This window comes from Anolis sagrei, chromosome 8, assembly GCF_037176765.1.
Source record: "Anolis sagrei isolate rAnoSag1 chromosome 8, rAnoSag1.mat, whole genome shotgun sequence".
NCBI classification, from domain to species: domain Eukaryota; kingdom Metazoa; phylum Chordata; class Lepidosauria; order Squamata; family Dactyloidae; genus Anolis; species Anolis sagrei.
The window spans coordinates 27,755,784-27,779,558 of record NC_090028.1 but is presented as its reverse complement, the minus strand read 5'-3'; the positions used below and the strand labels follow the sequence as shown (position 1 = coordinate 27,779,558).

The 23,775-nt window shown below is 46.3% G+C and overlaps 1 protein-coding gene across 1 annotated transcript in view; it reads right to left on the bottom strand.

Annotated features, from left to right (window-relative positions):
• The window catches only part of CPNE7 (copine 7), a 57,666-nt gene extending 46,854 nt beyond the window's left edge, over positions 1-10,812 (bottom strand). Inside the window, exons 1-2 of the mRNA XM_060788187.2 lie at positions 10,702-10,812; positions 2,168-2,902 (exon numbers count right to left, since the gene is read on the bottom strand). Of these exons, the coding sequence (XP_060644170.2) occupies positions 2,168-2,332 (165 nt within the window). The 5' untranslated portion in view covers positions 2,333-2,902; positions 10,702-10,812. The remainder of the gene's footprint in view (positions 1-2,167; positions 2,903-10,701) is intronic.
• Positions 10,813-23,775: the final 12,963 nt, after the last annotated feature.

The window sequence follows — 23,775 nt, the reverse complement described above, 5'->3', positions numbered from 1 at the left end:
GTAGGCCAAAGCCTGTGAGAGTCAGTGAGGCGAAGCTAGTGTCGTCCTGAGGAGAGAGTAGGCCGAAGCCTGTTGGAGTCAGTGGGCCAAAGCTAGCGTTGTCCTGAGGAGAGTGAGTAGGCCGAAGCCTGTTGGAGTCAGTGAGCCAAAGCTAGTGTCGTCCTGAGGAGAGTGAGTAGGCCGAAGCCTGTTAAAGTAAACGAAGCAAAGCTAGTGTCGTCCTGAAGAGAATGAGTAGGCCGAAGCCTGTTAGAGTCAGTGGGCCAAAGCTAGTGTCGTCCTGAGGAGAGTAAGTCAAAGCTTGTTGGAGTTAGTGGGCCAAAGCTAGTGTTGTCCTGAGGAGGGTGAGTAGGCCAAAGCCTATTAGCATCAGTGGGCCAAATCTAGTGTCATCCTGAGGAGAGTGAGTAGGCCAAAGCCTGTTGTAGTCAGTGGGCCAAAGCTAGTGTCGTTCTCAGGAGAGTGAGTAGGCCAAAGCCTGTTGGAGTTAGTGGGCCAAAGCTAGTGTTGTCCTGAGGAGGATGAGTAGGCCGAAGCCTGTTGGAATTAGTGGGCCAAAGCTAGTGTTGTCCTGAGGAGGATGAGTAGGCCGAAGCCTGTTAAAGTCAATGAACCAAAGCTAGTGTCATCCTGAGGAGAGTGAGTAGGCCGAAGCCTGTTGGAGTTAGTGGGCCAAAGATAGTGTTGTCCTGAGGAGAGTGAGTAGGCCGAAGCCTGTTGGAGTTAGTGGGCCAAAGCTAGTGTTGTCCTGAGGAGAGTGAGTAGGCCGAAGCCTGTTGGAGTTAGTGGGCCAAAGCTAGTGTTGTCCTGAGGAGGATGAGTAGGCCGAAGCCTGTTAGCGTCAGTGGGCCAAATCTAGTGTCGTCCTGATGAGAGTGAGTAGGCTGAAGCCTGTTGGAGTCAGTGGGCCTAAGCTAGTGTCGTCCTAAGGAGAGTGAGTAGGCCGGAGCCTGTTGGGAGTCAGTGGGCCAAAGCTAGTGTCATCCTGAGGAGAGTAAGTAGGCTGAAGTCTATTTGCATCAGTGGACCTAAGCTAGTGTCTTGAGAACAGTGAGTAGGCCGAAGCTTGTAGGAGTAGTGGGCCAAACCTGGAGGGACCAAGTTTACCCATACCTAGGTTAACTGATATCCCAGAAGAAACTGAGGGAAGTCAACTTCCGCACTCTCTTCTGCTTCGGTCAGAGCCAACTTCGAATAATGCTGCATTCAATTCTGGGCAAAACAATTAAGGCTATGGACAAGATGGACAAGTGTCCAGAGAAAGGCCACCTGAATGGTAAAAGGTCTGGAAACTATGAATCCCTGTGAGGAACATCTTAGGCAGTGTTGCTCAACCTTCCTTATGTCGCAACCCCTTAATAACTCCCTCTGACACCCCCAGGTTGAGAAACACTGATTTAGAGTCTTCCAGGGTACATTCTCTCACTCTTTTTAACACTCAAATTCTCCTACAACTCCCAAATGTCGAGGTCTACTTTCCTCAGACTCCACCAGTGTTCACATTTGGGCATATTAAGCATCCGCGCCAAGTTTGGTCCAGACTCATTATTGTTAGAGCTCACAGTGTTCTCTGGAGATAGGCGATCTACAACTCCCAAACCCAAGGTCAATGCCCACCAAACCTTTCCAGTATTTTCTCTTGGTTATGGGAGTTTTGTGTACCAAGTTTGGTTCAATTCCATTGTTGATGGAGATTGGAATGCTCTTTGATTGTAGTTGAACTATAAATCCCAGCAACTACAACTCCCAAATGACAAATCAATCCCCCCACCCCACCAGTATTCAAATTTGAGCGTATTGGGTATTTATGCCCAATTTGGTCCAGTGAATGAAAACACATCCTGTATATCAGACATTTACATGACGATTCATAACAGTAGCAAAATTACAGTAATCGAGTAGCAACGAAATAATGTTATGGTTGGAGGTCACCACATCATGAGGAACTATATCAAGGGGTCGCTGCATTAGGAAGGTTGAGAAACACTGCGTTGGACAGAGGCACCCTCTGGGTTCGGACAGTTAACCAATTCCCAGTCCACCGTACAGTGGCATTGTGCAGCCATGCTATGCCCACTGACCACAACATCAAGCCACATCCTCCCTTCACCCAATCCCCTCCCACCAAACGAGATGACCGCTTGACTGCTTGACCACCCCTTCCTACCTCCATCCACTGCCCTTGGGACTGCATGAGGAGCACCACGCAGGGGTCCGACTTGTTGAGGGTGTCGCGGTCTAGGAGGTGCTTGCAGCTGACCCTCAGCTCCACTTTGGAGACACAGGTGGCCGAGACCACCCCCAGGTTGGCCGGGTCCGACATGTCGCTCATCCTCGCCAGCAAGGAGAAGAGTCAGAGTTCACAAAGGAAGGCTTGGAAACGGTCACTGGAGAGATGTCCGAGGATCACAGGGCATCGGTTGACCGTCTGATGGAGAGGAAGAGTCTGGTTCGGCTTCAGCCGCCGCGATGGCTTCTCCTTTCTTCCCTTGTTAAGAGAACGCTGCCACTTGTTTCCTTGGTTCCTCCGGACAGCTGCCAAAGCGAGCTAATTAAGAGGCGCTTGTCTCCTTGCAAATTAAAGAGAGGCAGCAGCCTGTGGTCGTTGTCTTCCTCCTCCTCCTCCTCCTCCTTGGCACAGACCGATCCCGGGTGCAGATGTCTCCTGGATCTCTTGGAGGAAAGGATGCTCCCGGCTTCTCCAGATCTCTCTGCCAAAGAATGCAGGTCCTTTTCTGAACAAATCTAGGTTGGAAGAGATGGGAGCTAGGTTTCAAACGGTGCCAGGTCTAGCCAAGGATACCTCTGACGGAAGGAGAGACACCAATCCCGGCAGTTGGGCATCAACTGGTCTCTTGGTGCAAGGATTAGGAACGAGGGCTATCTTGCCGTGGAGAAGGTCCTGTGAGGAAGAAAAAAGAAACATAGACCAGGTGAATGGAGAGTGTTGCATCCTCACAAATCAAAATATCCTACAAGCTTGAAATGGAAAAGGACTGGAGGACTTTGCTCAAGGATGACCCCAAACACCATCCAATTTAGCCTCCTGGCCTGTGGAAGCTGCATTCACTCCTAATTGATGGATATTGAAAGAAAGAGAGTCCATAACCCTCGAAGGAAGTCCATTTCACCACCAAACTGCTCTTACCATCAGGAAGTTCTTCCTAATGTTTACGAAGAACCTTTTCTCTGGTCACTTAGGTTCATTGGCCATTGTTCTAGGCTGTGGAACAGCGGAAAACACACCCCTTTCTTTCTGACATTTAAAGATGACTGTCATTTCTCAGTCTAAGGAAAGAGCATTTAAGGGATGTGTAAGTTTAAATCATAAAATAACAGAGTTGGAAAGTACCCTGAAGGTCATCTGTTCCAAACCCTTTTTGCTATGCAGGAATCCACAACTAAAGCATTCCTGAAAGATGTCCATCTACCCCAGGCATGAGCAAACTTGGGCCCTTCAGGTGTTTTGGACTTCCACAATTCCTAACAGCTGGATTTCCCCAGGCAGCAACCAGCCAGACCTTGAAACTGCTAGGCCATTACATGCTAATCAAGGTGGCCAATTGCAACATTCACACCTGCCTAAAACAGACAAGAGTTCTTTCTCCCACCCTGGACATGCCACAGACATATAAAACCCCACTTTCTTGGTTTCCAATAGACCTCACAACCTTCCGTTCTTCCCACATACACCTTCCCCATCTTCCTTCCTTCCTTCCTTCCTTCCTTCCTTCCTTCCTTTCCCCTCATATACCTCCCCCGTCTTCCTTCCTTCCTTTTTTCTTTCTTTCTTCCCCACATACACTTTCCCCTTCCCTTCCTTTCTGCCTGCCTGCCTTCCTTTCTTCCCCTCATACACCTTTCTCCTCCTTTCTTTCTTTCCCACATATACCTTCCCCCATCTTCCTTCCTTTGTTCCTTCCCTTTCTTTCTCATACACCTTCCCCATTTTCCTTTTCATCCCTCCCTCCCTTTCTTTTCTTCCTTCCTTTCTTCCTTTTCTTCCTTCTTTTCTCCCATTCTTCACCACATACACCTGTCTCTCTCTTTCTTACCCTACATACACTTCACAACCTTTGAGGATGCCTGCTATAAATGCAAGCAATACGTCAGGTGAGAATGCTTCTGGAGCATGGCCACACAGCCCGGAAAAGTCATAGCAACCCAGCCAGTAGGCTGTTAGGAATTGTGGGAGTTGAAGTCCAAAACACCTGGAGGGCTCAAGTTTGCTCATGCCTGATCCAAAAAAAGAAGAGCCCACTACTCTCTAAGGCGGAATGTTCTTACAGTCAAGACGTTCTTCCTAATGGTTTAATGGACCCTCTTTCCAATTTGGACCCTCCAGCTGATGTCTTCATCTTTGGAGCAGCAGAAAACAAGCTCACTCCATTTTTTCCAGGTTTAATATTTTACGGCTATGTTCTCTTTAGAGCCGACCACCTGGGGATTTTGAGAGTCCAAAAAGGGAACTTTTCCAAGTTCGGGTTTTGTGAGTAAGAGCTGAGGTTGCGTCAAAGATGGTGAAGCGACACATGTGAATGTTGTGATTCATTGCAGTTATCAGGCTGCTGAAGCTGAGTCTGGACCTAGCTCTTTTAGGACGCAAAGGGAAGCCCCCTAAACACTGATCTGTTTTTGGTGGGTTTATATATCTGTTGATCAAATGCTCAGGGACAGGGGGAAAATCCTTTAAAAAAGGATAAGCCTAAATTCCCTGCACCAGCATGTCTCCTAATTGGGAATCTTGGTAGCCAAAAAAGGAACTTTTCCAAACTTCACTGATGCTTTGGGTGTTGATGTGTTGATGTGACTCCAGCCCTGGTGTCTTAAGTTCATAAATTAGAGTCTGGGGCAAACATGTTTAACAAAGGGAGAAATGAAGATTCTGGGGTTGATCCTTTATTGAAATTATTCTCTGAAGACTTAAAGGAATGAAGGAAGGAAGGATGAAAGAGAAGAAAAGGAAGCAATGTGGCAGGGTAGGGAGAGAAGGGAGGGAAAAGGAGGAAAAGAAGAGAAGGTGGAAAGAAGGAAAGAAGGAGAAAGGAAGGGAAGGAAATGAGCCAAAAGAGAAAAGGAGAGAGTGAAAGGAAGTAAAGAATGAATTGAGAGCAAGGGAGAGCAGGATGGATGAAAGAAGTAAGGGAAAAGGAAAAGAAGGGAAGAAGAGAAGGATGGTTAAATAGAATGGAAGAATGATGCATCACAAAAGGGCAAGAGGGAAAAGAAGAAGGAAATAAGAGAGAAGGGAAGATTGAAACAGAAAAAAAAGTAATACGGGAGAGACAGGAGAAAAGAAAGAAAGAAAGAAAGAAAGAAAGAAAGAAAGAAAGAAAAAGCATAGCAAGAGAGGAAGGAGGGGGAGAGAGAAAAGTGTGGAATGGCAAAATGGAGGAATGAGAAATGGAGGAGTGCCTTGGTCAGACCACACCTGGAATCACACTGTGTCCAATTTTGGGCACCACAATTGAAGGGAGATGTTGACTCTAAGCTGGAATGTGTCCAGAGAAGGGCAACTCAAATGATCAAGGGTTTAGAAAACAAGCCCTATGAGGAGTGGCTTAAAGAGCTGGGCATGCTTAGCCTAAAGAAGAGAAGGCTGAGAGGAGACATGATGAGAGCCATGGATAAATATATGAGGGGAAGTCATAGGGAGGAGGGTGAAAGCTTGTTTTCTGCTGCCTAGAGTCTAAGACGCAATGGAACAATGGCTTCAAACTACAGGAAAGAAAGGAGATTCCACCTGAACTTCCTGACTGTGAGAGCTGTTCAGCAGTGGAACTCTCTGCCCCAGATTGTGGTGGAGGCTCCTTTGGAGGCTTTTAAGCAGAGGCTGGATGACCATCTGTCAGAGGTGCTTAGAATGTGATTTTCCTTCTTGCCAGAAAGCAATGCCAAAGAAGCATTTCCAAGCATTTCCATGCTATAGGACAGGTATGGATGGCCCACCAGATCTCTTCCAACTCTGATTCTATGAGTGGAAGAAAGAGAGGGAGAAGGGAAGGAAGTTTCAAGAACCTCATTCCCAAATTAAAAGAAAACAAAAGTGATGAGAAAGGGCCTCACATCACTCCCTCCCCAATATGAAGCAGAGTCCAAAAGCACAAGGAAGTCTCGTACTGATCTGGTTTTGGTACTTGGTTTTGTCACTGCCCCCTGGTGGCGCAGCGAGTTAAACTACTGAGCTGCTGAGCTGCTGAACTTGCTGACCAAAAGGTTGGCAGTTTGAATCAGGGGAGTGGGATGAGCTCCCACTGTTAGCCCCAGCTTCTGCCAACCTAGCAGTTCAAAACCATGCAAATGTGAGTAGATCAATAAGTACCACTTCGGCTGGATGGTAACAGCACTCCATGTAGTCATGCTGGCCACATGACCTTGGAGAAGTCTACGGACAACGCTGGCTTTTTGGCTTAGAAATTGAGATGAGCATCACCCTCCAGAGTCAGACACAACTAGACTTCATGTCAGGGAAAACTTTTACCTTTACCTTTGCCAGTGCAACACAATAGATAAGGAATCTTGGCACTTCCAAAGTCTCGCCTCCTCACATGCAAGAGAGACAAAGAGGCACACTTGCATACAGTATTTATTTATCATGTCAGAAGCGAGTTCAGAGTACAATTATAATTTAAAAATACAAACGTTTAGAAAACTTGGCATGATGCTAAATGTCCTTTGACCAGAAGCTGGCCACTTGGAGTGCTCTAGTGTCTCTGTGAGGTGGTGCACGTGGCAGGGCTCTGGCTGCATTGTAGGAGGTGGTCTGTGGTTTGCTCTTCTCTGCACTCACATGTCGTAGACTCCACTTTGTGGCCCCATTTCTTAAGGTTAGCTCTGCATCTCCTGGTGCCAGAGCACAATCTGTTCAGTGCCTTCCAGGTTGTCCACTCTTCTCTGTGTCCAGGAGGGAGTCCCTCATCTGCTCTCAGCCACTGATTGAGGTTCCAGGTTTTAGCCTGCCACTTTTGGACTCTCGCTTGCTGGGGTGTTCCAGCGATTGTCTCTGTAAATCTTAGAAAACTATTTCTTGATTTAAGTCATTGACATGCTGGCTGATACTCAAACAAGGGATGAGCTAGAGATGTCTCAGGCTTGGTCCTGTCACTATTGGCTGCTACTTCCCGGCGGATGTCAGGTGGTGCAATACAGGCTAGACAGTGTAATTTCTCCAGTGGTGTCGGGTGCAGACATCCCGTGATAATGCGGCATGTCTCATTAAGAGCCACATCCACTGTTTTAGCATGGTGTGATGTGTTCCACACCGGGCATGCATACTCAGCAACAGAGTAGCATAGCGCCAGGGTAGATGTCTTCACTGTGTCTGGTTGTGATCCCAAGGTTGTGCCAGCTAGCTTTTGTATGATATTGTTTCTAGTGCCCACTTTTTGCTTGCTGTTCAGGCAGTGCTTCTTGTAGGTCAGAGCACAGTCCAGAGTGACTCCCAGGTATTTGGGTGTGCTGCAATGCTCCAGTGGGATTCCTTCCCAGGTGATGCTGGACGCTGGATGCTATCCAAATAGAGGTTGGGTCAAAGATGCCCCTTGGTCCTTGCATTGCTGGCTACTACTTCCCAGCGGATGTCAGGGGACATGAGAGATTGTAACACCGCAGGATCGTAACACATCTGGGCATCTCCTGGGCAACAGCTGGTTCTCTCACACCAGAAGCGACTTGCAGCTAGCATCCTACCAACCAAACTGACTTGTATACAGCGATGTGCATTCAGATGCATTTCTGCACATGCATAGAGCACCTGTGCAAACATGTCATCCTTGGACATACATGTGCAGAAGGGCCAATGTCCCCAACATGGCTCATTGGTTTAATATCTGAGTTTGCTATGGGTTTGGGGTGCTCACAATAAGAAGAAAACAACATGCTATAGGACAGGCATGGTCAAACTGGGCCCTTGAGGTGTTTTGGACTTCAACTCCCACCATTCCTCACAGCCTCGGGCCCTTTCCTTTTCTCTCTCAGCCGCTTACGTCCAAAACACCCCGAGGGCCCAAGTTTGCCCATGCCTGCCATAGGAGCATCAAAAGCAATGCCAAAGAAGCATTTCCAAGGTGATGAATTGTGTGACACTGCGGGGAAGGAAACTGATAGGCGATGGTGCATTGTAAACATATCTTCACGCATTTCTGGCTGTTTTGTCCGGATGCATCTTCATCCAGAGTGATGTGCCAACCGCCGTGCGTTTTCTTTTTCTCCATAAGAGCACTTCAGGAAGCGAATGGGAGGCGGTGGCACATGCTTTCCTGGCAACTGTCATTCATTCGCACACGGAACCTCCTTGGTGACACACTCTCCTGAAGAGACAGCTACTCACTCACTGGCACAGAAAGGCAAAAACACTCCCTGTCATCGATTGGTACGGATCAGAGAGATGCCAAATGCACACCGAAAAAGAAACCTTGATGCCTGCATGCATAGGAGTAAGTCAGTGGTGCAAGTGCATAGAAATGATCATCTGCATCATCAGTATATACTGTATATACTCAAACTATCAACCCCAGCAACTATAACTCCCAAATGTCAAGATCTATTTTCCCCAAATTCCGCCAGAATTCACAATTTGGGCATATTGAGGATCTGTGCCAAGTTTGGTTCAGATTCATCATTGTTTGAGCCCACCGTGCTCTCTGGATGTACAATCATAGAATTGGAAGAGACCTCATTGACCATCCAATCCAACCCAATTCTGCTAAGATGCAGGAAAATTGCATTCAAAGCACCCATAATAGATGGTCATCCACCCTCTGTTTAAAAGCCCTCAAAGAAAGAACCTACACCACACTTCAGGGCAGAGGGTTCCACTGCTGAACAGCTCTCACAGGAAGTTCTTCCTGAATTTTAGATGGAATCTCCTTTCTTTCCTGTAGTTTGAAGCCATTGCTCCATTGCATCCTAGTCTCCAGGGCAGCAGAAAACAAGCCTGCTCCCTCCTCCCTATGACTTCCCCTCACATATTTATCCATGGCCCTCATCATGTCTCTTCTCTGCCTTCTCTTCTGCAAGCTCAATATGCCCAGCTCTTTAAGCCGCTCCTCATAGGGCTTGTTCTCCAAACCCTTGATCCTTTGAGTCGTCCTCCTCTGGACACATTCCAGCATAAGAGTCAACATCTCCCTTCAATTGCGGTGCCCAGAATTGGACACAGTGTGATTCCAGGTGTGGTCTGACCAAGGCAGAATAGAGGTGAACTAATGTAGGTGAACTACAACTCCAAAACTCAAGGTGAGCGCCCACCGAATTCTTACACTATTTTCTATTCTGTGTGCCAAGTTTGATTCAATTCCATCATTGGTGGAGTTCAGAATGCTCTTTGATTGTAGATGAACTATAAATCCCAGCAACTACAACTCCCAAATGACAAAATCAATACCCCAAATTCTTCTGCAAGCTCAATATGCCCAGCTCTTTAAGCCACTCCTCATAGGTCTTGTTCTCCAAACCCTTGATCCTTTGAGTTGCCCTCCTCTGGACACATTCCAGCTTAAGAGTCAACATCTCCCTTCAATTGCGGTGCCCAGAATTGAACATAGTGTTATTCCAGGTGTGGTCTGACCAAGGCAAAACAGAGGTGAACTAATGTAGATGAACTACAACTCCAAAACTCAAGGTGAGTGCCCACCAAATTTTTACACTATTTTCTATTCTGTGTGCCAAGTTTGATTCAATTCCATCGTTGGTGGGGTTCGGAATGCTCTTTGATTGTAGGTTAACTATAAATCCCAGTAACTACAACTCCCAAATGACAAAATCAATACCCCAAATTCAAATTTGGGCGTATCGGGTGCCAAATTGGGTCCAGTGAATGAAAATACATCCTGCAGATCAGATATTTACATGACGATTCATAACAGGAGCAAAACTGCAGTTACGATGTAGCAATGAAAATAATGTTATGGTTGGGGGGTCATCACAACATGAGGAACCGTATTCAGGTGTTGTGGAAACAGGAAGATTGAGACGCACTGTAATAGGTGGTCTGTGGTTTGCTGTGGCCACTTAAGAGTGCCTCTGGTGTTGCTATAAGAAGGTTCCCCATTGTGCATGTGGCAAGGCTCGGGCTGTATCGTTGTCAGTGGTCTGTGGTTTGCTCTCCTCCGCACTCGCATGTCATGGACTCCACTTTGTGGCCCCATTTCTTAAGGCTGGCTCTGCATCTCGTGGTGCCAAAGCGCCTTGTGTGCCCAGGAGGGAGTCTCTCATTTGGTATTTGAGGAGATGTGACAAGGAAAGCAGCTTCCAGAGGAGGGTTTGCTCACTCACAGGCTCAGGAAGGCAACATGCCTGGCAAAGGCACCCTTTTCCCACATGGATTGGCACAGAGGTTTCCTCTGCAACATGACCTTGGTGACCTCCCTTCCCATTCCTAACCAGGACTGACCCTGCTGAGCACCTAACACCAATAGGATTCGGTGCCTTTAGGTTGGAGGAGGCACTCTGGCATCAAGGGGGAATCTTTCCTACTTGGAGCCCTGCAGAACTTCAGTTCCCACGTGCAAATTCAACCTGGGACTCAAGACGCGTGGATTCCAAAGGGCTGAGGGTTTGAGGAGGGGGTTCACTAGGGTATGGTGCGGCTATAGGGCACCTCTTCTAGGTAGAGAGATCCCTCATCTCTAGCGCCTTACCTGTGCTTAGTGCTAAGGGATTTCCTCGCCCCTTCTATGGCTCGGTGCCCCCAAGACTCACCTTTTTGCCGTCCCCCTTTGCTCTGCCGCCCGAGCCGGGATCGACAGAGCAGCTCTTCCTCTACTGCTGCTGCTGCCTCCAAAGAAGCCAAGGCAAGAAGGCGAGGAGGAGAGAGAAAGAGAGACAGGCTCGGCGGAGGCGCAGGGCTTAACTGCTTCGGTGCCAGCCCGAAAAGCGCGTGGAGCATCCAAAGGGATCAGAGGGGCTCCCCTGCCCCTCTTCAGTGGAGAAGGGAGGGAAGCTGGGCCCAGGATTTCCCCTGGAGACCCCCCAGCCCAGCCCCTGAAGCATTTACACACGGCTTGGAGACTGGAGAAAAGATACAGGCTTGTCCTGCGCCCATACCCCAAAATCATAGAATCCTAGAGTTAGAAGAGACCTCATGGGCCATCCAGTCCAACCCCATTCTACCAAAAAGCAGGAAAATTCATTCAAAGCACCCCCGACAGACGGCCATCCAACCTCTGTTTAAAAGCTTCCAAAGAAGGAGCCTCCACCACACTCCGGGGCAGAGAGTTCCACTGCTGAACAGCTCTCACAGTCAGGAAGTTTTTCCTCATGTTCAGATGGAATCTCCTTTCTTGTAGTTTGAAGCCATTCCTCTGTGTCCTAGTCTCCAGGGCAGCAGAAAACAAGTTCGCCCCCTCATAGAATCATAGAATCCTAGAGTTGGAAGAGACCTAATGGGCCATCCAGTCCAACCCCATTCTGCCAAGAAACAGGAATATTGTATTCCAATCATCCCTGACAGATGGCCATTCAGCCTCTGTTTAAAAGCTTCCAAGGAAGGAGCCTCCACCACACTCTGGGGCAGAGAGTTCCACTGCTGAACAGCTCTCACAGTCAGGAAGTTCTTCCTCATGTTCAGATGGAATTTCCTTTCTTGTAGTTTGAAGCCATTCCTCTGTGTCCTAGTCTCCAGGGCAGCAGAAAACAAGTTTGCTTCCTCATAGAATCAAAGAATCAAAGAGTTGGAAGAGACCTCATGGGCCATCCAGTCCAACCCTCTCCCAAGAAGCAGGAATATTGCATTCCAATCACCCCTGACAGATGGCCATCCAGCCTCTGTATTGTCGAAGTCTTTCATGGCTGGAATCACTAGGTTCTTGTGGGTTTTATCGGGCTATAGGGCCATGTTCCAGAGGCATTTCTCCTGACGTTTCGCCTGCATCTATGGCAAGCATCCTCAGAGGTAGTGAGGTCTGTTGGAATTAGGACAATGGGTTTATATATCTGTGGAATGGCTGGGGTGGGGCAAAGAGCTCTTCTCTGCTGGAGCTAGGTGTGAATGTTTCAACTGACCACCTTCATTAGTATTTGAAGGCCTGGCTGAGCCTGGGAAAATCCTTTGTTGAGAGGTGTTAAGATTTGCCTGGTTGTTTCCTCTCTGCTGTTTTGCTGTTTAAAAGCTTCCAAAGAAGGAGCCTCCATCACACTCCGGGGCAGAGAGTTCCACTGCTGAATGGCTCTCACAGTCAGGAAGTTCTTCCTCAAGTTCAGATGGAATCTCCTCTCTTGTAGTTTGAAGCCATTGTTCTGCGTCCTAGTCTCCAGGGCAGCAGAAAACAAGTTCGCTCCCTCCTCCCTGTGGCTTCCTCTCACATATTTATACATGGTTATCATGTCTCCTCTCAGCCTTCTCTTCTTCAGGGTAAATATGCCCAGCTCTTTAAGCCGCTCCTCATAGGGCTTGTTCTCCAGACCCTTGATCATTTGAGTCGCCCTCCTCTGAACACATTCCAGCTTGTCAATATCTCTCTTCAAATGTGGTGCCCAGAATTGGACACAATATTCCAGGTAAAGTGGTCTAACCAAGGCAGAATAGAGCATGGGTAGCATGACTTTATTTATATCATTTTTATCCCACCCATATCAGCCCAAAGGTGACTCAGGGTGGCGAACAATTGGCACAATTCGATGCCATATATAAAATACATACATCAATAAAAATAAAACATCACATTGCACTATATCTAAAAACATCAAACCAGTGAACAATATTTTTTTTAAAACTATGTCGTCATATTCAGTCCTCATCCATTCCATCATCTTAGCCATTCCTAGGTTTTCCAATTCAGGTTTATCTGATGAAGCTGAGGCTCCAGAAGCTTGCTCGAAGGTGCGATCGAGTAGAGGAGGGGCTCCCTTGCCCCCACCCTCTTCAGTGGGCAGGGAAGAAAGGGTGGGCCCAGATTTCCCCCTGGAAACCCTCAGCCCAGCCGTGCAGCTTGCAAACAGGGCATTTGGGATTGGAGAGAAGAAGCAGGCTTGTCCTGAGCCCACACCACAAAATAATCACTCCCCCTGTCCTTTCACCATATTGGGTCCCAGTTTTTCCTTTCCCTGCTCTGCCCCTCTTTAAGGGAAGGGAAATTGAGAGCAGAATTGGGTTGCTATGAGTTTTCCGGGCTGTATGATCATGTTCCGGAAGCATTCTCTCCTGATGTTTCAGCCACATCTATGTCCAGCATCCTCAGAGGCTGTGAGGTCTGTTGGAAACTAGGCAAGTGGGGTTTATGTATCTGTGGAATGTTGCAATTAGCAAGCTTGAATAGCACTGAGTTGCCTTGCAGCTGCAAAGTCAATCAGTGAGCGTATCTGCATAGAGGTAGCCTAGCCACTGTTGCCTGGAGGCACCCTCTGTTTGGGAGGTGATAACTGACACTTAATTACTTGCTGTCTGGAGTTTCCCTGTTTCTAAGTGGTCTTCATTATTTACTGTCTTGATTCTGGTGTTTTTTAATACTGGCAGCCAGATTTTGTTCCTTTTCATGGTTTCCTCCTTTCTGTTGAAATTGTCCACTTGCTTGTGGCTTTCAATGGCTTCTCTGTGGTGGTTGTCAGAGTGCTCCAGCATTTCTGTGTTCTCAGATAATATGCTGTGTCCAGGTTGATTCATCAGGTGCTCTGCTATGGCTGACTTCTCTGGTTGAATCAGTCGGCAGTGCCTTTCATGTTCCTTGATTCGTGTTTGGGCCACGCTGCTTTTGGTGGTCCCCATGGAGACTTGTCCACAGCTGCATGGAGTCTACCATATAAAATCTGTCAGGAGATCAAGACTCAAGATAATTTCAAACAGGACAATTATTTACTACATCAGAAGAAATATTCCTAAAAAAGACTCAATTTAATAATTCTCATTTGTGACAGACCAGAAGAGTCTGGCTCGCCCACTATGCTCTGCTCCATTGGTAAGGAGAGAGAGATAGTGTACCATGGAGAGTGTCAGATCCTGTACACTTTGGGCTTCTTTTCTCAAGGGAAGAGGAAGGAGTGTGTTTTGGAGTCATGTTCTTTTTGGCATTTGCCCCCCCCCCCCCCGACTCCACATAGTTGGCTTCCACTGCCCCACTGACTGGAAATTCAGAGAGTTGAGGCCTTCCTAAAGTTGCTTTTACAAGCTCTCCTAAAACAGAGCATCCCTTTCCTCATCTTGAAAGAGTAGACCTCTAGTAAGGAAAGAAGGAGTGTGGTGGAGGCTTCTTCTTTGGAGGCTTTTAAGCAGAGGCTGCATGGCCATCTGTCGGGGATGCTTTGGACACGATTTTCCTGCTTCTTGGCAGAAAGGGATTGAACTGGATGGCCCACCAGGTCTCTTCCAATTCTATTATTTTATGAAGCAAAGGATAAGAAGGATCCTCTAACCCAGACCTGGGCAAACTTCGATGCTCTACAAGCAGAGGCACAACACCATTGCTCAGATGATCCACAGGAACTTGTGCCACAAATACCATCTGCCTGCGACAAAAAACTGGTGAGATCACAAGCCTGAAAAAAGTTACACAAAACGAACTACTCTGGGACTTCTGAATTCAGACTGACAGAGTTGGAGCATAATACTCCTGACTCACGATCGTGGGAAAAAAAAGAAAGTGTGGATTGTAGAAGTTACAATCCCAGGTGACAGCAGGATTGACACTGGAAGAGCTTACATAATATGAGGATGTAAAGATTGAACTGCAAAGACTCTGGTACAAGCCAGTCAAGGTGGTCCCAGTGGTGATCGGCACACTGGGTGCAGTGCCTCAAGACCTTGGACTACACTTGAAAACAATCGGTGCTGACAAAATTACCATCTGCCAGCTGCAAAAGGCCACCCTGCTCGGATCTGCAAACATTATTGACCAATACATCACACAGTCCTAGACACTTGGGAAGTGTCCAGTGTGGGATTGGATACAAAGGCCAGAAGAGTGATCTTGTTTGCTGTGTACCAATCTTGTTGTGTATCAAACAACAACAACAAACCAGTACAGGTGGTCCCAGTGATAATCGGCACACTGGGTGCTCTGCCAAAAAATCTCAGCCGGCATTTGGAAACAATAAACATTGACAAAATCACGATTTGTCAACTGCAAAAGGCCACCTGACTTGGATCTGTGCGCATCATTTGAAAATACATCACACAGTCCTAAACACTTGGGAAGTGTTCAACTCATGGTTTTGTGATACGATATCCAGCATATATATCTCGTTTGCTGTGACATACTGTGCTTTTGTGTCAGTAAAATAATAATATAATTTTCCTAATGCCACTAAAATCTTGGTACAAACCTCCCAATGAAGAGATGCATTGTAGCCACCTGCTGCATCTCTGTGCACAATTCCAACCCTGCATTTGCGCGCGCACACACACATCTCTTGACATGTCTCATAATCCGCCCTGGTTCCAAGAAGAGCACAAAACGATTTGTTGGATCTGTGAAAAGGACGGAATTAGCCAATTTTCCCAAGGTATTTTGCAATGCAAATGTACAGGATGAGCATGTTTAATGTAGGGCACTGTGGGAGCTAATCCCTCCAAGCTGCTGGCAGAAATAGGACAGCGGTATTGCCTTCGTGTCTTCTCTGTTGAGGCGCATGTGGCCCCTTAAGGATGACATGGCTTTGCGAGAAAGGCCCCATTGGCATTGTGGGGTTCCTTAATGGGTTGCTCTGCTGGCAAACAGCAGGGAGCCAAGAGATTACAGGCAGTCCTCAAGTTATAAACAACTCATAGTTAAGAACAAAACTGAGAAAACAGGCAGTGAGAGAAAAATCTAAACCTAGGAAAGAAAATTCACTCCTGAAAGAGTTATTACCATGGGGAAAAGAGGTCTGCACTGAAGCTTTATCCCCAATCCTTGTTTCTACAGCAAGCCAAATGTTTCAAAATCCATTTCTCACAGGGGTCGCCAAAGACCATCAGAAAACACATATTTTGATGGTGTTAGGAATTCCTTTGCATCGTTATTTGGCTTCACGGTGCTTGCCGGACATAGGTGAACTACATCTCCCCTAAATCACTGTCAATTCATCCCAAATCCCTTCAGTATTTTCTGTTGCTCATGGGGGTTCTGTGTGGGAATTTTGGCCCAATTCTATCATTGATGGGGCTCAGAATGCTCTTTGATTGTGGGTGAACTATAAATCCCAGCAACTACAACTCCCAAATGTCAAGGTCTATTTTCCCCAAACTCCACCAGTGTTCACATTTGGGCATATTGAGTATTCGTGCCAAGTTTTGTCCAGATCTATCAACAAGAAAAGAAATACTGTTTACCCACAAGCATCAAGACATTACACATATTAGAAACCAACACTTTCTCATTAATTTATTTTCCCAGTCACCAGATTGAGCCACAGCAATGCCTGGCAGGGGATGGCTAGTAGCTATATAAAAGAGCATTGGATCAGGCATGGGCCAACTTGGGCCCTCCAGGTGTTTTGGACGTCAACTCTCACAATTCTTAACAGCTGGTAGACCAGCATTTCTCAACCTCAAGTCAGGACCCCTTGTGGGGGGGGGGGATGTCACGAGAGGGTTTCACAAGGGTCACCAAAAACTATCACATATGCTTTCTGGATGTAGGTGAGCTACAACTCCAAAACTCAAGATCAATGCCCACCAATCCCTTCCAGTATTTTCTGTTGGTCATGGGAGTTCTGTGTCCCAAATTTGGTTCAGTTCCATTGTTGGTGGAGTCCAGAATGCTCTTTGATTGTTGGTTAACTATAAATCTCAGCAATTACAACTCCCAAATGACAAAATCTGTCATCCCCCCACCCCACCCCACCAGTATTCAAATGTGGGTGTATTGGGTGTTTGTGCCCAATTTGGTCCAGTTAATGAAAATACTTTCTGTATGTCAGATATTTAAATTACGATTCATAACTGTAGCAAAATGACAGTTATGAAGTAGCAACGAAAGTAATGTTATGATTGGGGGTCACCACAACATGGGAAACTGTATTAAGGGGTCGCGGCATTGGGAAGGTTGAGAAACACTGCTGTATATGATTTGAAAGGAGGAATTGATCAGTTGCGCTCTCACAGCCTGTTTCCTCTCCATCTTACCAACAGGTCAATCCTAGTTGATACTGGTAGCCAAGCAGGACCTTGAACTGGGTGAAGAGATGCACTGGGAAGACCCAAGCTCTGGGCCCTTCTCTCCCCACTGCTGCTTTCAAAGAGGTAAAAGTCACTTTTGCACCAGTCCAGTTGCTCTGCACTCTGCCTCCAGCCACACTAACCAATGGCTAGCAATACTCTGGATCCCCAGCCAACCACATAGGCCCCTGCCTGCAGATAAATGCTTTTCATTAGCCTCCTTCCTCTATTATTTCCTCTATCCATCTTTCGCTGGGCAACGCTGGTGAGACTGGGGTATCTCTGATGGATGGAGACTCTCAGCAATGTTGGCTGTAAACAGCAGAGCCTCTTGTAACATCATAACATTAGAATGGCTATTTACCCCAACATGTAAATGGAGTCCAAACTCCATTTAAAAACCTCTAGTGGTGCCAGAAGTGTGTTTATCATCAGCTGAGGCTCCTCGAAGTTTAAATTACAATTATGTCTTAAAGGTGTTATGTGAAGCCAGGCCTTTAAAAAGGACAGAGGAAGCTTTAATCTCCCAATTGCCCCAAAGTAGAGAAAACAACATTTCCAAAGGAAAAGCAACCTAAAGCTCCCCTTTGCTCTAAAAATCCCAGTTGTTGTTACTGTGATGTATTGGTTTCACAGGGTGCATTGAATTAATGCACTTTGACACCATTTTAGCTCTAACGACTCAATGTAATTATAGGATTGTGTTGCTGTGGGTTTTCCGGGCTGTCTGGCCATGTTCCAGAAGCATTCTCTCCTGACGTTTCACCCTCATCTATGGCAAGCATCCCCAGAGGTTATGAGGTCATAAAGCTGGTGAATTCCAGACAATCAATCAGAGCCAGCTAACACCTCCCAACAAAGGACACCCCAGGCAGGAAGCAGCCAGGCTTTGAAGCTGCAAGGCTATTCAATGCTAATCAAGGCGGCCAATTGCATCATTCACACTTGCCTCCAGCAGACAAGAGTTCTTTCTCCCACCCTGAACATTATTTCACTGATATATAAACCTCCCTTGCCTGGTTTCCAACAGACCTCACAACCTCTGAGGATGCCTTCCATAGTTGTGGGTGAAACATCAGGAGAGAATGCTTCTGGAACACGGCCATACAGTCTGGAAAATTCACAGCAACCCAGTGATTCCGGCCATGAAAGCCTTCAACAACAGATTAATTTCTTGTCTGAATAATTAGGAAGCAATTAGGGTTAGCTAACACCTCACTCTCAACAAAGGATTCCCCCAGGCAGGACGCAGCCATGCTTTGAAGCTGCAAGGCCATTCGGTGCTAATCAAGGTGGCCAATTGCATCATTCACATCTGCCTCCAGCAAACAAGAGTTCTTTCTCCCACTCTGGACATTATTCTACATATATATAAACCTCCCTTGCCTAGTTTCCAACAGACCTCACAACCTTTGGGGATGCCTGCCACAGATTTCTGTAACAGGGCCAGAGAGCCTGGAAAACTCACAGCAACCCAGTGATTCCGGCCATGAAAGCCTTCAACAACTGACTGTAGGATTTTCAGTTTGGTGAGGCACCAAAACTCATATCTCATGATTCCATAGCATTGAGCCATGGCAACTAAAGTGGTGTCAAACTGCATTAACTGCATGGTGTAGATGCACCCACAATCTAGTGGGTTTTTGGACCATCATTGTCTTGAGTCCTATCCCAAAATCTAGAAATTCATAAGATAAATGCAGCACAACGTAGTGGGGATTTGAACCCACAAGTCTAGCTGCATCAACCTGTCTTGCATGTTCAGATGTCAAGAGTGGCTTTTCCAAAAGGCATTTTGTTTTTGCTTGAGAACAAAAGTTTGGGATCTTCAGGAGGAACCAAGATGAGAGTTTTGTTTTGATCCTGCTATTTGAGCCTGGCATCCTTCTCCTGCAAAATACATTTCCCCGTGGAGATATCATTGCCTTTCCCTGACTCCATTCTCCTTGATCCTTGAACTCTTCCGCTTCCCGACGAAACCGTCTCATCCCTGAACCCTTTCCAGCTTGAAAACCCCATTTGTGTCTTTGCATATGTGCCTTCGCATCTCGGCACAAATACTTTCTCTCTTCCAATTGCAGGATTAGTCAGCTCGGCCTGGGCTCATCCTTTTATCTTTGCGCATCTGTGTTGATGTTCGATGTACAATGAGGCCCAAGGCGGGAGGCTCCCCTCCTCTCCGAACCCCACATTCTTTAGAATCAGCTCCATTGCCGCACCATCTGCCTGGAGCCGAGAAAAATCTTCCTGCAAAACCAAAAGGGCCGCAAGGGTCACTCTTTCCCGCTTTGCCTGGATGTTTGCAGAATGAGACTTGTTCAATAATGTAATTGCAATAATATAACATGCACCACGACTTACTTTGGAATCTGTTTGCACTACTCCACTACTAGGTATTGTACATTTTCCAAGAATTGGCATAGGATCTCCATAACTGAGGAAGGGGCATGCATTTGCCATGGCTTTCAGTGCAGGCAGGCACTATCTTTGCATGTCCATTGATTCCTTGCATATCAAAACTTGCCATGAAGCTACATTTTCGGAGAAAAGAAGGGAGTTACTAGCATTTTTAGGGTCCAAATGTGGGAAGTCAATAGAAACGGATGTGCCGTTGTGCCAGGGCTATAACTCTTAGTGAAAGAGGCATGGACAAGACATCTTTCCCCCAGGGGATTGCTTTTTGCCCTCCTTTAGGAAAACTGGAACTCCCAAGGACCAAAAACACTGTAGATAACTCAAAATAGGTTTTATTGCTCACAAAGAGTTATCCCTTTAAGGCAATAAGCTGGAAGTTTCAAAGGGGGTAAAGGAAAATATACATTACAGTCTCTGGTTGTCTTGGGTCCAAGGAGTTTTGCAGCTGAGAAGCTTTTCCAGGTTCCTCTTTCTCAATGGCTGTGAATATCGGAATAATCACAACCCCCATTCGAATGGCCTATATTTTGAAGGCACAAAGCCTTCCTCTGGTACCAAAGAACTGGTTTGAAGGCGCTTGAGACTTCTCAATGTCATCCAGGTTGATCTGAACATGAAGCATAAGTCTCAAGGGTAAGAACCTCAGAACTGGTGCTGAGAGGTAACTTAATCAAGGGCTTCAGAGCCAAGTCTCTCTCTCACGTCCATCTGATAGAAAGTTTGATGGTGAAATGGAAAAGGAAACACTGTCCTGCTCTCTAGGAAGAGGTGGGGTCAAACAATTGAGCAGGAGGAGCAATTCAACTGGTGCAAACAACATTGATTGACAGCTATAAATAACCAATCAATCCAACTATACATTTACAGGGTAAAAAGGCAAAATCAGGCGTGATAACAACAGTTCAAATCCTGCAACTTAGAGTTCTACATATAGGTGGTGCCACAATGGATGAGAAGACAACCCTCCTCACCAAATAGGGAGAAACAGTTTCTTGCTCCATCCATTCAGGGCTTAGTTATGATTACTGTTGTATTGTTGAAAGCTTTTATGGTCAGAATCACTGGGTTGCTGTGAGTTTTCCAGGCTTTATAGCCATGTTCCAGAAGCATTCGCTCCTGATGTTTCACCTGCATCTATGGCAGGTAATCTCAGAGGTTGTGAGGTCTGTTGGAAATTAGGCAAGTGGGGTTTATATATCTGTTGAATGTTCAGGTTTGGAGAAAGAACTCTTGTCTATTTGAGGCAGGTGTGAATGTTGCAATTGGCCACCTTAATTAGAATTGAATGACCTTGCAGTTTCAAGGTCTGGCTGCTTCCTGCCTGGGGAAATCCTTTGTAGGAAGGTGATTTGCTGGCCATGCAGTAAACAACCAGACCTTGAAAACGCAAGGCCATGAAATGCTAATCAAGGTAACCAATTGCAGCATTCACACCTGCCTCAAACAGACAAGAGGTATGTTGTTGAAGGCTTTCATGGCTGGATTCACTGGCTTGCTGTGAGTTTTCCAGGCTGTCTGGACATGTTTCAGAAGCATTCTCTCCTGACATTTTGCCTGCATCTATGGCAGACATCCTCAGAGGTTGTGAGGTCTGTTGGAAACTAGGAAAATGGGTTTATATCCCTGTACAATGTCCATGGTGGAAGAAAGAACTCTTGTATGTGTTGCGGTGAGTTTTCCAGGCTGTCTGGCCATGTTCCAGAAGCATTCTCTCCTGACGTTTTGCCTGCATCTATGGCAGGCATCCTCAGTGGTTGTGAGGTCTGCTGAAAACTAGGAAAATGGGGTTTATATCCCTGTGGATTGACCAATGTGGGTGGAAGAACTGTTGTATGTGTTGCTGTGAGTTTTCCAGGCTGTATGGCCATCTTCCAAAAGCATTCTCTCCTTACGTTTCGCCTGCATCTATGGCAGGCATCCTCAGTGGTTGTGAGGTCTGTTGGAAACTAGGAAAATGGGGTTTATATCCCTGTGGATTGTCCAATGTGGGTGGAAGAACTGTTGTATGTGTTGCTGTGAGTTTTCCGGGCTGTATGGCATCTTCCAAAAGCATTCCCTCCTGACGTTTCAGCCACATATATGGCAGGCATCCTCAGAGGTTGAGGGGTCCTCAGAGGTGTGCATGTTGCAATTGGCCACCTTGATTAGCATTTAATGGCCTTTCAGTTTCAAGATCTAGCTGCTTACTGCCTGGCCAGCTAATCACCTCCCAACAAAGGATTCCCTTCAGGCAGTAACAGCCAGACCTTGAAACTGCAAGGCCATTCAATGCTAATCAAGGCGGCCAATTGCAACATTTACACCTGCCAGAAACAGACAAGAGTTCTTTCTCCCACCCTGGACATTCCACAGATATACTATCCCCATTTTTCTAGTTTTCAACAGACCTACAGCCTCTGAGGATGCCTGCCATAGATGCAGATGAAATGACAGGAGGGAATGCTTCTGGAACATGGCCATACAGCCCGGAAAACTCACAGCAACCCGTTGTTGTTATTATCCCACTTCTATCTCTTGATTGATTGACTCCTTTCAATGCCGAGCTGTGCATTTATTTTGTGTTACAAAACATAATCTCGGCAGATTGAGTCAAGGCCACTTCTAAAAGGAAAAAAATAATAATAATCACCAACTGCGTTTGCACTTGCTTAGCTTTTGCTTTCAGTGTTCAAGGCCAAGCTTTGGAATGTTCCATTTTAGATGAATACTTTGGGTGAGTCACACTCTCTCGGCCTCAAAGGAAGTCTACGGCACTTTTGAGCCTGAATGGCCTTAGTCAGTCCTGCTTAGTGGATCACCATAAACTTAATGGTAATGTAGTATTATAGGCTGCTCTTGGGTGAGTCACACTCTCTCGGCCTCAAAGGAAGCCAGTGGCAAACCTCTCCTGAACTGACCCAAGCATAAGCTTGAATTGCCTTAGTCAGCCCTGCATAGAGGATATCCATAAACCCAATGATAATGTGCCCTTGGGTGAGTCACACTCTCTCAGCCCCAAAGGAAGGCAACCATGGTGACTCTACATTACCATTGAGTTTACGCCGATCCACTAAGCAGGACTGACTAAGATAATCAGAAAACAGTACTTTTTGTTGGTCATGGGGGATGTTTGGCCCAATTCTATTGTTGGTGGGATTCAGAATGCTCTTTGATTGTAGGTGAACTATAAATCCCAGCAACTACAACTCCCAAATGTCAAGTCTATTTTCCCCAAACTCCACCAATGTTAACATTTGGGTATATTGAGTATTTGTGCCAAGTTTGGGCCAGATCCATCATTGTTTGAGTCCACAGTGCTCTCTGGATATAGGTGAACTACAACTCCAAAACTGAAGGTCAATGCCCACCAGACCGTTCCAGTGTTTTCTGTTGATCATAGGAGTTCTGTGTGCCAAGTTTGGTTCAATTCCATCAATTGGTGGAGTTCGGAATGCTCTTTCATTGTAAGTGAACTATAAATCCCAACAACTGCAACTCCCAAATGACAAAATCAATAACCCTCCAACCCCACCAGTATTCAAATTTGGGCATATTGGGTATTTGTGCCAAATTTGGTCGAGTTAATGAAAATACATCCTGCAGATCAGATATTTCGCATGACGATTCATAACAGTAGCAAAATGACAGTTATGAAGTAGCAATGAAAATAATGGTATGGTTGGGTGTCACCACAACATGAGGAACTGTATTAAGGGGTTGCAGCATTAGGAAGGTTGAGAACCACTGACTTAGATGAAGGGTCAGAAGGCATGATCATCAAGTTTGCAGACGGGACCAAATTGGGAGGGATAGCTAACACCCCAGAAGACAGGAGATTAGAGAGATGATTGGTCAAAATTAACACAATGGAGTTAGGGACAAATTCAAGAGATTCCAGAAAAAATGAAATGCAAAGAGACAGAATGGGGGACAATGCCTGACTTGACAGCAAGACGTGTGGAAAGGGTCTTGGAGACAACAATGTCATGCGGTGGCAAAAAAAGCCAATGGGATTTTGGCCTGCATCAAGAGGAGCCTAGTGCCTAGATCTAGGAAAATCATGTTCCCCATGCTCTATTCTATTCTGCCTTGGTCAGACCACACCTGGAATCAGACTGTGTCCACAGAAAAGTGATCCTGTTGAAGTGGATTGTGTAGGTGTAAAGTGTTGTTCTCCTCCTTGACATCCCGGTGCATTCATCAAGGACAATCCATTGAGATTCATCCAAGAGCCTATCATTCTCCTGAGTGTGTTCCTGTTGCACCTGGTCTATGATTGGGGATGGAACATCTGCATGATTGCGTAAGTG